We start from the raw sequence: 14,090 nt of genomic DNA on the forward strand, positions 1-14,090 counted from the left end.
CATTGCTTCCATGGCCTCTGGAGGGCGCTGTACAGGAGGATATTTGCTTCTCTTGTTGACTGTTAGTCTCAAGGCTCCAGTATCAATCTAAAACAAATCTGACGTGCCAGATATGTCTTAGCAGATCGACTCTTTTTGGCTTATGTTTAAAACTGGATATATCTGACAATTCACCAAGGTCATTCTTTAAGGGCCAATTAAATGCTGTTCTGGCTTTGGTTTTGAATTTAGGGATGTTTTTTCATGCAGTAACAAATCAAATGCATGACCAAAATGCTGGAAGGGTGTGTGGTGCATGGCAGGTTACACCAACACTTAAGGCTATTTTTAAATGCCACATTGTATGTTCATGTTCTCCGTGTATGCCCCTTATTGAGAGTGGGCTATTTTTATAGAGGTAGATTCCTTTCTGCCCAATTGTAATACAGCTAAAGGAAAGTCCAGAGGAAACCTCTGTTCCCAGCCTTTGTAGAACCAAGCTCGTGGTCCTTACTTTTTGCAAAATATCACGACACGCGTGAGGTGCTTTTGTGAAAGTTTCCCCTCTCATACTGAGCTGACCAGCTTCATAGTTTGCCGTACAGTCACTGAGGTTCACGGTGAGGAGGAGAGGGGACTGTACAGGGATCAAGATCAAAACAAGGCCCTGGACATGACCTCTCTGGGGTGGCATTGTTTTGAGAGCATGATGGAGCTTGCCTGTTGTGTCCTTGCTGACATAAGTACCAAAGGGCATCATTGTTTGCAAAACATTCCAAACATCTCCAACATTCCACCTCCAATCACTGATACTGATTTCAGAGCCTGAAATGTTTCTTGAGATGTTTGGTACCTAAACCTTTTAAATACAGAATAATTAACAAATTCAGACGGTGTTTGTTGTCATGATACTTTTGCAAGATGGGAATTATGCAGAGAGCTGTACCCATTTTGAGTGAGGAAAGATGATGTTGAGTTTATTTGTGTATGAAAGTAAATGGTTTTCTTCACCATTTCACATTTACCATCTGGTCTTTCAATAATAAAAATATTGAAAGACCAACAAAGGCTTACAAGTTTTCCCCCTCATTTGCGTCTCGGCTATTAATACTTCTCATGCTGAATGCTGTTTCTCATTCCAGTTTAACCAGTTCAGACAACCTGTATGGCCTGTGGTGGCTTCCTCTGAGATACTAAATGCTGTTCCACCGTCAATGACTTCTGTGGTTCCATACATGCATCTCATTCCACAAAGGCAGCTACCAGTCACTGGTAACAGCTAAAAAACCAACTAAATTCAGGTCTACAGATGACCTTTGTACATCAATGGCAGATCTACTTAAAATGATATACGGTTTCAGGATTTCCATCACTGTAAACGAATTTGGTATAGATAATTGCTTTGAATATATACAGGGGTTTTCTAAGTTATTGTAATGTAAAAATGTTTTTAAAACATGAGCCATCTGTTTTGGACTTTCAATAAAGATTCTTGTATTGCACTGTAATACTGTAACAAGTTTACCTCCTCTGTAAAAAAAAATTGACCTCCTGGGGTTATAGTACATGTGTTAGTAGTACTGGAGTCTCAGTAAACTTAAGACATGTACAGCTATAAATGAAGGCTGTGTAAAATGAGCTCTGGTGAACATAGGGATGGGATGTGGTAACATTTCCAGATCTCCTGTTTAAAAAGCAAAAACATGAAGGGTCAGAACAGATGCCATATTTGAGGGAATGTTTTAATGGTAGACCAATTCCACACAATAACACGATTTGTACTGCTCTCTGTGGTATATGTACGCTGGGCTGGTTTCCAGACAACCAACTTTATCCATTTTTTTTTCCTCCTGTATTCTTGTACTGGTCCTTGTAACACTGTTTGGCAAATACAGAAACAACCTAAACAGTTTTCCTCCACAAAAATACCCCTAAAATATGGACAGAATGCATCTTATCCTGCATGAGCCCCGATTCATTACTGCTTCATAAACAGATGAAAAGATCCTAAATAATCCTAAGCTAAATACATGTTATATTTTACATTTATGGCATTTAGCAGACACTCTTATCCAGAGCGACTTACAAAGTGCTTTGAATCTGATCACAGAATTCATCCCAGGTAATAGTACGGATAGGCCAGAATTCAAGATACCATTGAGTCAGACTACTACTAAACTACAGGAGTCAGTGTCATTACTTAGTGTTTTGCAAGTTAGACGTTTGCCAACAAGCACAAATAACCATAGACAGACATACAATTTAAGAACAACGGCAAGTGGTATCAGCTGAGTTAGTGCTCTGGTAAGAACTCAACAAACAGGTGGGTCTTCAGTCTACGCTTGAAGATAGCAATAGACTCTGCAGTCCTAGCAGCTAATGGAAGATTGTTCCACCATCTTGGAGCCAGGACGGAGAATAGTTTGGACCTTTGTCTTCCGTGAGACCTTAAGCATGGAGTTTTGAGACGAGCCAAGCTTGAGGTTCTGAGTGTTCGCTGTACGGATCGGCTTTTGACCATGGACATCATGTAGGGAGGGGCCAGTCCATTTTTGGCTTTGTAAGCAAGCGTCAATGTTTTATATCTGATGCGTGCCGCTACTGGAAGCTAATGAAGAGAGCGTAGCAGAGGAGTCACATGAGAGAACTTGGGGAGACTGAAGACCAGTCGTGCTGCAGCATTCTCAATTAGTTGTAGAGGTATACAACTATGTAAAACCATAAGTTGTTGTGCCAACATTGCCCTGGTTTGTATTTTGGTTAAATGTAAAAACAAATGTATGTATATTTGTAACCCCAAATCTGAGTTTTATCTGGCAGACTTGTTTTGTCCCTTGTCTCAAAAATCACTTATTTGTAAATCACTTAAGCTGTAAGGTACTGTAAAATATTGAAAATAGACACTGAAAGTGCCTGACTTTGACCAGAGAAAAGGTGTATGAACCCTTTGGGTACAAGCCAGACTGCATCAGGTTATTGTAGCAGCCTGGCTGATTTGGTGTTTTGGTTAAAAAATTGGAAATTGTGATATCACATGTGCTACTCAACTTTGGAATGTTTGGTTTAGAATGTTTGGTTGGGAAGGTGGAATGTTTGGATTTCAATTTTGATGCTGAAAAGCTCAGAACTGGTCACATGAGATTTTGCTCTGTGATTTACAATCCTTACAAATCTTACAAATAAGATCTGATTTACAATCCCAGATCTTTCTATTTTTTCTATATCTTTCTATATTTCTATCCTTTCTATTTTTCACCTTGAGAATGAGTTTTTACCCCTGGACAACTGACCAGCCAAGGCCTGGGCAGGAACAGAACCACTTCACTCCAGGTTTTACCACTCATGGTGAGAAAAATATATTTTCATATACTGTACATCATTTTATACTTCTATGTAAGTATATTTAGTTCTTATGAGTATGGATTTCCATAGGCTTATTCATAATAATTAAAAATTAAATATACATATATATTGTATACAAATAACATGAATATTTATTCTATTGATGACTGTCAAGCTCTTTTTTACATGTGTACAGAATAATATAATTAATGGAGCATGGGTTATTTCTTTGATTTCTTTGACTCAGCACAATTTTCATAAATCCCACCATGTGTTAACATTGTCCATGTGGCCATGGAAAAAGCAAATAAAAATAAACATTTTTAAAAATAAACAGATTTCTAACATCACAAATTCTTAAGCATTCTCCCCACATTCTAATGACATCACATGGCACAGGGGCAGTCATGGTGGTAGGGAATTGGTCTTGTGAGCGAAGGTTCGTGGGTTCGATTCCCAGACCTGAGGCCATGACTGAGGTGCCCTTGAGCAAGGCACCTAACCCCAACTGCTCCCCGTGCGCCGGGCTAGGGCTGCCCATCGCTCTAGGCACGTGTGATCCACAGCCCCCTAGTAATCACTGGTGTGTGTGTGTGTGTTAACTGCACAGATGGGTTAAAAGCGGAGGACGAATTTCGATTGCGGTGTAAAAAATCACAATTGACAAAAATATGGCACATTTACATTTACACATTTACTTGTTCATTGGGAAACACTTACAAGGCATTTGAGCCTCACTGTGAGTCGTGCAGGGTTTCACTTTACCTGCTGTGGGATTTTCAGGTGTGCCCTACAACCCCCAAGAGACAGTGATCCACACGGATCCCTGTGGACCAGCACCCTTCCCTCACGGAGGTAAATGCTCACATTTAAAATTATAATGGCAGAAAAACATGGGGAAACAGCAGTAATTAATAGAATAGAATAGAAAGCCTTTATTGTCATTATACACAGCATACACAGTATACATAGTATAACGAGATTGTAAAGCTGCTCCTTAAAAGTGTATGTAAACATATAATGATGAGAACAAGGTGCAATATGTAAACATATGATCGACAAAAACCTAAATAAATTAGTGTGCAAAGAAGAAAAGGTGCTATTGTGCAAAAGGGTTAACAAACATATAAGCGCTGTTGTGCAAGCGCTATTGTGCAAAGGGGTTTCCAAACATACAACACTCGGACAACAGATAAGGCACACAGCCCACAGACAATCACAGTTTGTGCGGATTCCCATTTAGTATTGTAATGGCTTTTGGAAAGAAACTGTCCCTGAGTCTATGTGTTTTTTTTAATTAAGATTTCAACTAGCATTTCTATTTCAATTAAATTTATTTGTATTTGATTATATTTTATTTGAAATATAATCAATTGCTGTGTCAACCATTGGCTAATGTTAAAATAATCCTAATGTTACTTAAAGGTTCCATAAACGTTGTGTTCTCTTCGTTTTAGCTGAGCACAAGGGGAGCAGAAGCTGCAAGTTGTCTGCAAAGCGAGGGCGTGAAGAGGAACCTCTGAGGCGGAGTAGGAAGAGGAAAGGGGATGCTCCTCAAGATTTGGCACCCCACCCCATGGAGACACGGGCAAAGAAGAAGAAGAGAGAGAAGAGAGAGGAGGAGTGCACAGGTCTGTCTAGAGTAACACCCTCAACACTACCAGCATTTTACCCCTGCTGAATTTTTTTTGACTGAATCTTATGTTGTACAATGATGTAACTTTTTTTTGTTTCATGTAGTGAGCTTCAAGTCACGCTACACTGTGGGAGATCTCCTGGGCACAGGAGGATACGGCTCAGTGTATGCAGGAGTCCGCAAGGCTGATGGAAAACAGGTAAGCATCAGCACACAATACAATAATGATTGTGGGACCTAATTTCTATTTTAGATTGTGATTAGAACTTTGAAAGGAGCTATGAGTTTTCCCTAGAGAGCCTTTGTTATTCACATGGCAATCAAGTGGTCAAATCTAATGTGCCTTGACCTTTTTCCACTTTTTGAACGCAAAAATCCAGATGATACAATGTGATAAGCTTGACAATCTGTCGATGAGTATTTATCAGACTCCAGATTTATGAGTTACCCGAGAAGTTGTGGCTACCATCTGCAAGCCTTTAGATATATGTAAATGTACTGACTGTTTTGTGTAAACAACTTCACTTGCTGTGTTTTTTATGTGACCAGATTGCCATTAAATTTGTGCCAAAGCATCACACAGAGCGGTTCATCACTGTTGTAAGTTCAATATCTTTACTTATGTAATATTGCAACAATGTCTGGAACTTTTTAGATGGGTAAAACTGCAAAGGGACTATAAACGCAAAGCTGTTAATTTTCCATTCAGTGACTCCTCCCAACACGAATGGAAAACAGTTCACTTTTTAGATTCAGGTTTCATCTAATGATTGGTACCAATCCAGATCCCTTTCATGTTAACCTGCTAACCATAATTCCACTATAAACCTTCAAACCCATACTAACCCTGTGCTTTAATTTTAGCCCGGCGAAACTCGCACTCTCCCCCTAGAGGTGGCTTTGATGGAGATGGTGTGCAAGCCACCTCGTTGTCAGCATATTGTGGAGCTGCTAGAATGGTTTGATTGCGACTGCTGCTTCATCTTGATTCTGGAGCGACCCGTCCCCTGCATGGACCTGTTTGATTACTTGGACTTGCACGAACGCCAACTGCCTGAGCCACTGGCACGACTGATCATGCGTCAGGTGGTTCAGGCTGTCCTTCACTGCCGTGACCGTGGAGTTCTGCATAGAGACGTCAAGGAAGAGAACCTTCTGGTCAACACAGACACCCTTGACGTCAAGTTGATCGACTTTGGTTGTGGCGATCTGCTTAAGACCGGACCCTACACGCGCTTTGGAGGTTATTCACCATAGGAATGAAATGTGCACCTCAAGTTAAAAAATGGGATCAAATTAGAGACTATTATAAACTTATTTTGTTACTGATTATTCTCGTTGTCTCAGGCACCAAGGTATACCGCCCACCTGAATGGCTGATTGACAGGACATATGAGGGCCGTCAAGCCACCATCTGGAGTCTGGGTGTGCTCCTCTACAGTATTATCTGTGGAGATGAGCCCTTTGAGAAGGAGGAGGACATTGTTGAGGCACACCTGTGCTTCAAGGGAAACCCATCCAGAGGTGAAAAGGCAGAAGCATCTTCAAGATAACTAGAAAGTCTAAATTGCAAAATGACCATTTATGTAATTATTTCATATGGTAATGTAATACACAACCACAGATTGATAAAATGGACTAATGAAGAATGGAGAATTGGCAATACAACATTTTGTAACAGTCTTAAAATTATAAAAAAGACTTGTTCAGTCTTTTTGTTTTTGTTAGTGATGGAGGTTTATGTACAGTTCTGTCATTTAAAAACTTTGAATAAGCCATTAGAACAGTCAGATCAGAAGTTTCAGATGGTAACTGATTTTCTTTCTCAACTAATCCCTTTGCTACACACATAGACTGCCGCCATCTGATAACATGGTGTCTGCAAAAGGACCCTGAAAAACGTCCTGTGCTCGAGGATGTTCTTGCACATCAGTGGTTTTTAGAAGGACTTCAGAACTAAGTCAGGTTAGACAGGGAGTGTAGAGGTAAATGGATCTGGGCATGAGACTAGAGGGCAGCCATCAGTGCAAAATTACATAGTCTGGGCCACTGATATTGAGTAATATGCAAGGTGCAATGTAATATTGGATGAGCTTACCAGAAAAATCTGGGTCAGGCATAGTGTACTATATAACAATTGAATGCTATAAGTGGTATATGCTTATATGTAGTACTTTATTAATTGAAAATGCAATTTAGGATTGTTCTATCTGTACTGTTCCTCTATTTATTCTGAGTTCTAAATGGTTTTTTTCCCCCTATTCCATAGATTCAGTTTTGTGGGCAGCAGATGGAGGCAGTAAAGGTGTACCAAACACACTAGCTGCCCTAATGATGCCTTGCTGGCTGTGTCAGGGCTGGCTGGGATGCCACACCTTCTACCGCCATAAGAGGCACCGAGTCAGTCCTAGTGCGTTCCTGTGTGAAGGTGTCTCGCCACCTTTATCTCTTTCTCTTGTCCTCTCTCTACCTTTTACTTATTCGAGTATCTACCTCCTGCGCCACTTCTGGCCCATCTCAAGTTTTCCTCCAGTCTTATCACTTCCTGTCAGTTACTCTTTTATTTTGGGAAGGGTTTTGTTTTGTTGCGGTGTTCGCCTGCGGCCAGTAACTTCCCCTGGCGTCCTTGGTTTCGTTTTACGCGTTAGAGTTTTTTCCGTGTTCTTTCAGTTGCTTTTGTTATTTTCCTCCCGTGTCTATACGGGTTAGTTTTGCCTTTTCACGTGTTGCGTATTCCACATTGTTTTCTGTTGGGTTTTTTCCCCCCCATGTTCTACGGTTGTGCTTTATTTTTACGCGTTGACTTTTCCGCATCCTTTTGAGTTGTTAACAACAGTTTGCATGTGAGGGGGAATTTCTGGACTGATGGACCCAGATACTCTGAAAAGAGGGTGAATGGTCTCTTGTAATAATTGCTTTGCCTCATCACACCAGAAAGCAAACCTCTGGCCATGGCTGTTGAATCAAAGAACTGTATCACTTAAATGTACAGATATAATGCAAATAAGACCAAAAAAATCAGAGTGGCCATACCCCTCTATTTTAAATCTTTCCATCAGAAGGATGCACCACCACTGGCGGATTACTGGCACATCATTCTAAAACACATGTAGTAATGATCAGGCTATGGAACAAGGCTTTACAGGAATTTCTACAATCATAAATACCACTGACCTCTTTAAAGTTAAATGGAGCACTGGTGCAGAGGCAAAGGGCATACTGAGGGGAAAAAAGAAAACTCCATTACACCTAGCAATTCTAAATGAGTACTTTGTACACCAGGGGAGCCGTATAACTTCTAAGGTTAAACCTGGAGCCGTAGAACAAGGCTCTTCCTTAAACCTGGAGCCGTAGAACAAGGCTCTTCCTTAAACCTGGAGCCGTAGAACAAGGCTCTTCCTAAAACCTGGAGCCATAGAGACAATAAAGTAAGTTTTACTTTAGTAAATATTATTTTATCTCAACCTAAATATAGTTCTGTAGGCCTCATCTCCAAAACCATCAGGCAGTAAAGAGTCTAGAAAAAGTCTCTCTTTCTCTGCTACCAGTAAAACCTGCATTGGGATTACATGTCTTCGAGCAGCTTCTGTGATGAGCTTAAAACATGCATTCCCAATCTATAAAAACAAAACAGTAAAATGCAAACAAAATAAATTTAGTTAAGATTTTTCTTTGAGTAAACAGTCTGCAACATAAAAATATACTCACAGTAGATTCCATGCATCGGTTTAATCCAAGACTCCAGAAGTCCTTACGTGTTAGACAGACATCACCATCTTTAATGATAAGCTCTGTTGCTGGACGGCTAGTGTCCAAAATGTATTTCAGCTGAAATTAATTAATTTCAGCTGAAATTAATAATAATTTAAAGGCACATGCTATTTGCACCCGGGTGTAAGTAGCAGTGTGTGTTATTTGCACCCGGGTATATGCAGCAGTGTGTGCTACTTGCACCCGGCTGTAAGTAGCAGTGTGTGCTATTTGCACCCGGGTATATGCAGCAGTGTGTGCTACTTGCACCCGGCTGTAAGTAGCAGTGTGTGCTATTTGCACCCGGGTATATCCTCCTGGGAACCAGGGAAAAAAGTGTCATCCAATTTCTTTTTTTGTTGTGATTTCCTAACTATTTAGGGTTAAAAAAAAACACAACTTACAATGTAGATTTTTTGGTTTATTTTATTTTCATTTTACAGCATGTCCATTATAGTGGACAAAAAGACCATTTTAGTATAAAAATCGAAAAAAAAACTTAAACCATGAAAATGAACCAAATTGGCTTGTAGAATGATAAGTTCAGTCTTAAAACAGTTTTAAAATCTAGAACATCTCATGTACTGGATATTTTTTCCTTTGCAGGCCTTATTTCTGCATCTCTCTGCATCATCGCAATCTATCATTAAGTGGACTAACAATCCAGTTTAGTATGAAAAGCGAACTAAACTTAAAAGTTGACAATGAACTGAATTTGCCCTGAAAACAGGTTGTCATTCTTTATGTTTAATTTCATATTTTGCTTTCTTCAGCGATGATAATTCATAAAGCAATTCTTTTTTTTTTTGGTGATGCAAAGAAACATTTTACATTTAGCACACCTCATGTACGTCTTTCCTTTGCAGCCGTTGTTTCTGCATCTCTCTGCATTCTTGATATCCATCATTTCTAGCATGTGTATGGCTTCCAATTTTCACACAGATGGCTCCGGTTGTGGGATTCTTACTTTGGTTGGTGGTTCATATTCTTCTTCACTGTCTTCATTGTTGCCATCAAGTTCTGGACTATCCAACAACTCCTCCAGCCAGATGCAGTTTAAGATCCAAATACTGTTCTGTGTTCTTCACTGATCGGGTTAGTGCTTTGCTGTCAGACTTGTACTGTATCCAGGAGTTTGTGATTGCAACATCAAAAAAGTGAGTAATCAGACGTGTTGTCCATTTTGTGGTTCTGTTCGACATGCGGTAAAAACTCAGCATGCGGTCACATAAGTCTACACCTCCCATGTTGTCATTATACTGTTTGATCACTGCTGGTCTTCTCACCTGGACATGTTTTTTTTCTTTTTTGGACCACCTGAGGCAAATATCCTCTGGGTCTCTTCCATGCACAGTGGACGCCATTATCACTGCTTTGTTATCATACCATTTTGTGATAGCCAGCTCAGGATTCCTTCTGACCACCAACACTGATGTTCCTCTCCCCTGCTTTTTCATCGTCTTGTCTCCTGGTAGCTTGCATTCCTTTGGGACTCTGTTTGTCATTATGGTCCCTGTCGCTGGAATGCCCTTTGCTTGCAATGTATCCATGAGCTTAATTGTGGTGAAGTACCGGTCAAAGAACAAGTGGCTCCCGGTTGGAACAGTCTCAACCATACGCAGAACTGATGCTACTCCTATGCCGTGTGCTTGGTCCCTGAATGTATTCTTCCCCTGAAAGACTTCAAAATCAAGCACTAAGCCATTTGGAGAAGCAAGGACAAAGACCTTTAAGCCAGTAGGGTTTGGCTTGCCAGGAACAAACTGCCTGACTGGACAGCGACCAGTGAAAGGTATAATTTGCTAATCAATGCAGGCCTTCTGTGGTCTTGGAAGGCTGAGACAACCTTGCTTCACACGTTCACGTTCACTGTATTTTTAATGTCATCAGAGACTGCTAGGTCATCAACAAACTTTAGGCAGCTTCTAATCTTGAAGAATCTGTCTCTTGGCATTTTGTCACTTATAATTGGCACTTTTGTTTTTTTGGCCCAAAACGTTTTAATTCTGGGATAGCCAAGGCAGGCCATGTGGACTGAGACACCAAAGAAGATCTTCATTTCTTGAGCAGTAGTATTCAGAGACATACCTCTGGATTGTAGCTCTCTTTGATTAGTGAATCTTGCCAAATCTTCAAAGTTTTTGTGATTTATGTACTGTGAAAAGTATTGAAATGGACTCCAGTCAGCACCTGGTCTTGGGTCATCTTCATAGTCAGGAAGCACAGGTAGCAAAGGTGTGAATCTATAATGAAAAACACTAATTATTTAAACAAAAAAAGAACAGCAGTGATAGTGAAGAAAATTCTGTTACATCATTTTGAATTAAAGGACCAAGAGTTTAAAGCTAAGTAGCTCATCCACTGAGTTTCTGTTTATTGACATGTCTATAATAACAACATTTATAAATATGAATGAATTACTGTATGCACTGACTAAATCAAGTAATGAAACAAACACACACTATTCTTGGTCCACAGAGAACGCCTTTCCTGTCTATCACTGTCTGTCTCTGCCTCTGTCTCTGTGCCCATCTCTGAGACTCCTGCATCTTCATCCTGTTCCTCATCCTCTTCCACATTTTCTTCAGGCACAGGGTCATAATCTCCATCTCTCTCATCATCTGAGAGCTCCAAATCTGAGTCTCCCTGAACTATCCTGTAGAGAATCTTCTCTGCTTCAGTTCTGTTCCCTACAACAGTGTGGAGTTAAATATCACCCTGGTGTCCATTATGCTGGACATTCATAAACAAGCTAATATTTCAATTCCTAAATAATGTTAGGTTATACAGAATTAAAAATATAATTCCCAACATGTTCATAAACAAAAACGTGTCAATATCATGAGAAAAATCACAATAATATTTGACGTACCTTTCCTCCTTCCATAAAATGTGCTTGTTCCTAAGCCATTTTGGAGAGAAAGAAGTGGGAGGTTCCCAGCAACCAAACCAGTCAAATGACATATCAATCGAAAGCCCAGGATGTCCTCTTTATAATACAGCAGGTATTTATAGAGTAGATCAAAAAAGATAAAGAGTTATGTATATAAAAGTATTGTCCACTACAAAAGACAAGTCTATGGGTTGGTTCTCAGGAGGATATGCAGCAGTGTGTGCTATTTGCACCCGGGTATATGCAGCAGTGTGTGCTATTTGCATCCATGTAATTTAATTATCCTAAGTTGCTTGCCGCTAATGACAGTAATCACATGCTAAATATTACATTATAATATACACTGCCAGTGATAAATGATAATGTTAAAACAAAATGTAACACAAGTTAATATCTGACTGTTGCACCCTCTGTACACCACACTGTATGATGTATACAAATGTAACACCAGGTTTGGACACCAGTAAGTTGTCAACACCACCGAAGAGCAACAAGACAGATCGAACGTACTTGAGGGTTTATTAAAGCAAATAACATCAGACAGGGGAGCAATCATTTCAGACTGGGCAATTCCTGTCACTCAGCGCCACAGCTCCCCTATTGTCCCAGCCAAGGCATTACACCCACCCTGAACACAGTCCATTCTGTTACATCCCCCTCCACTTTTCCGCAGCCTGTCCTCAGGCTGACCTCAAGCATCCCCATATCTTTCTGGTGGGATGCCTTTGGTAATACGATGTGACCGACGGGGTTCCCCAGCATCAGGGGCTGCCCCATCCTCTGTGGACGGTCCGGAAGGGGGATGCAGGTTGTCAGAGGTGGTAGAAACCAGGTCGGTGGGAACAACCAAGGGGTTGGGGGTCCAGCCTCACCGGCAGCTTGGCTTAAAGGTCCAGGTCCATCTGCAGCTGCCGCCGCTTCTTCCCCAGGAGCCTGTAAAGACAGAGGACATGGCCAAAGCAACTTCCTTTGCAAATTTGCTTTCCAAAGCAAATTTGCCCTGTCCCTTGGGACCAACATTACGGACCAACACCTGTTCTCCCACCATTAAAGGAGCCAAAAGACCCCGATTGTCATGTTGCTTCTTTTGATGTTGCCCTGCCCTGCCAGTAGGCGCTCATGGTGTCTTCTCACCCACTCCTCCACAGTACTCTGTTCCTCCACAGGGTGTCCCAGCATCACATCCAAGGGGATCCTGACATGCCGGCCAAACATGAGATAGGATGGTGTATACCCTGTGGAACTATGGACAGTGTTATTATAGGCATGCAGCATTTTGGGTAAGTAATCAGCCCACCTTTGTTTCTTTTCATCCACCAGGGTTCCCAACATTCCAAGTAGAGTCCAGTTGAAACCCTCTGTGAGGCCATTACCCTCAGGATGGTAGCGAGTGGTATGACTCTTTTTACAGCCGTATAGTTCACAGAGCTGCTTCACCACTGCTGCCTCAAAATTTGGACCCTGGTCTGAATGGAACAAGGATGGACAGCCAAAGTACTGTATGACCTGCTGCCACATAACCCTTACTGTGGTGGCAGCCGTTTGGTCCCGGGTGGCTGCTGCCCAGGCAAACTTGGTGAAGTGATCAGTCAGCACCATAATATTTTGGAAGCCCCCGACGGCAGCTTCAAGAGACAAAAAGTCCATTGTGACCAGTTCAAGAGGGTAAGAAGCAGAAACAGGGGTCAACCCAACAGCTGAAGTGCCCGGCCTTTTCCTAAGGGTGCACTGTTGACATTCCGCGCACCATTTCTGGACATCAATAGCCATATGTGGCCAATAGTAATTGGTCTGCAGCATTTTCAAGGTTTTTTCACTTGCAAAATGTCCCATCTTGTCATGACAACACGTAAATGCCTCCTTCTGAAGACTTTGAGGGAGGAGGAGCTGGTACCGTGGCATGTTAGTGTTTGGGTCTTGGGTGCAATGATATAGCACCCCCTCTTGAAGCTGCAAACGGGGCATCTCCTTCAACAGCCTCAGTACAGCTCTGATGGGAGCTTCCCGTTGTCGTTCGTCCCACCGCAATGGTGTCCTCCTCTGGAAGACATGCAATACGCGAGAGATTACAGAGTCCTGCTCTTGCACTTCTGCCCACCTTTCCATTGTCCAGTCCTGTCCTATTCTGGAACCCCCAGAAGGCTGTGGCCGGTCTGGTGCTGGTCCGGTACAGGCCACAGAGCTGGACCCAAAGAGGCAAGCTTGCACCACTTCGACGGCCACCTCTTGGAACCCGGGAACCTCCATACCATTGTCGTCCTCTGGCACCACTGCAGCACCTACTGGGTAGCGGGACAGAACATCAGCATTTACATTTGCTTTACCAGAACGATGTTTGACCTGGAATCTATAACTAGCCAGCCGAGCCACCCACCGCTGCTCCACCGCCCCTAATCGTGCTGTGGCCAGATGTGCAAGGGGATTGTTGTCAGTATATACAGTGAAGTCTGAGCCAAGGAGGTACTCATGGAATTTTTCAGTGATGGCCCA

The 14,090-nt window shown here is 41.7% G+C and overlaps 1 protein-coding gene across 3 annotated transcripts; it reads left to right on the top strand.

Moving 5' to 3' along the window:
* Window positions 1–238: 238 nt before the first annotated feature.
* On the top strand, window positions 239–8,866 carry LOC143518877 (serine/threonine-protein kinase pim-1-like). 3 transcript variants are annotated; one of them, XM_077011731.1, is made up of 8 exons: window positions 239–3,324; window positions 4,105–4,176; window positions 4,779–4,952; window positions 5,062–5,156; window positions 5,507–5,557; window positions 5,822–6,200; window positions 6,305–6,481; window positions 7,227–8,866. In XM_077011731.1, exons 1-8 carry the CDS (start codon window positions 3,243–3,245, stop codon window positions 7,664–7,666), a joined length of 1,470 nt encoding a protein of 489 aa, XP_076867846.1. In that variant the 5' UTR covers window positions 239–3,242; the 3' UTR covers window positions 7,667–8,866. The 3 variants fall into 3 exon arrangements, with proteins under 3 accessions (XP_076867846.1, XP_076867848.1, XP_076867847.1); XM_077011733.1 differs by lacking the exon at window positions 7,227–8,866 and adding an exon at window positions 6,811–6,925; XM_077011732.1 differs by lacking the exons at window positions 239–3,324; window positions 4,105–4,176 and having other exon boundaries at window positions 4,710–4,952.
* Window positions 8,867–14,090: the final 5,224 nt, after the last annotated feature.

The sequence above is a fragment of the Brachyhypopomus gauderio genome, chromosome 7 (genome assembly GCF_052324685.1).
Source record: "Brachyhypopomus gauderio isolate BG-103 chromosome 7, BGAUD_0.2, whole genome shotgun sequence".
In the NCBI taxonomy this organism is placed as follows: Eukaryota; Metazoa; Chordata; class Actinopteri; order Gymnotiformes; family Hypopomidae; genus Brachyhypopomus; species Brachyhypopomus gauderio.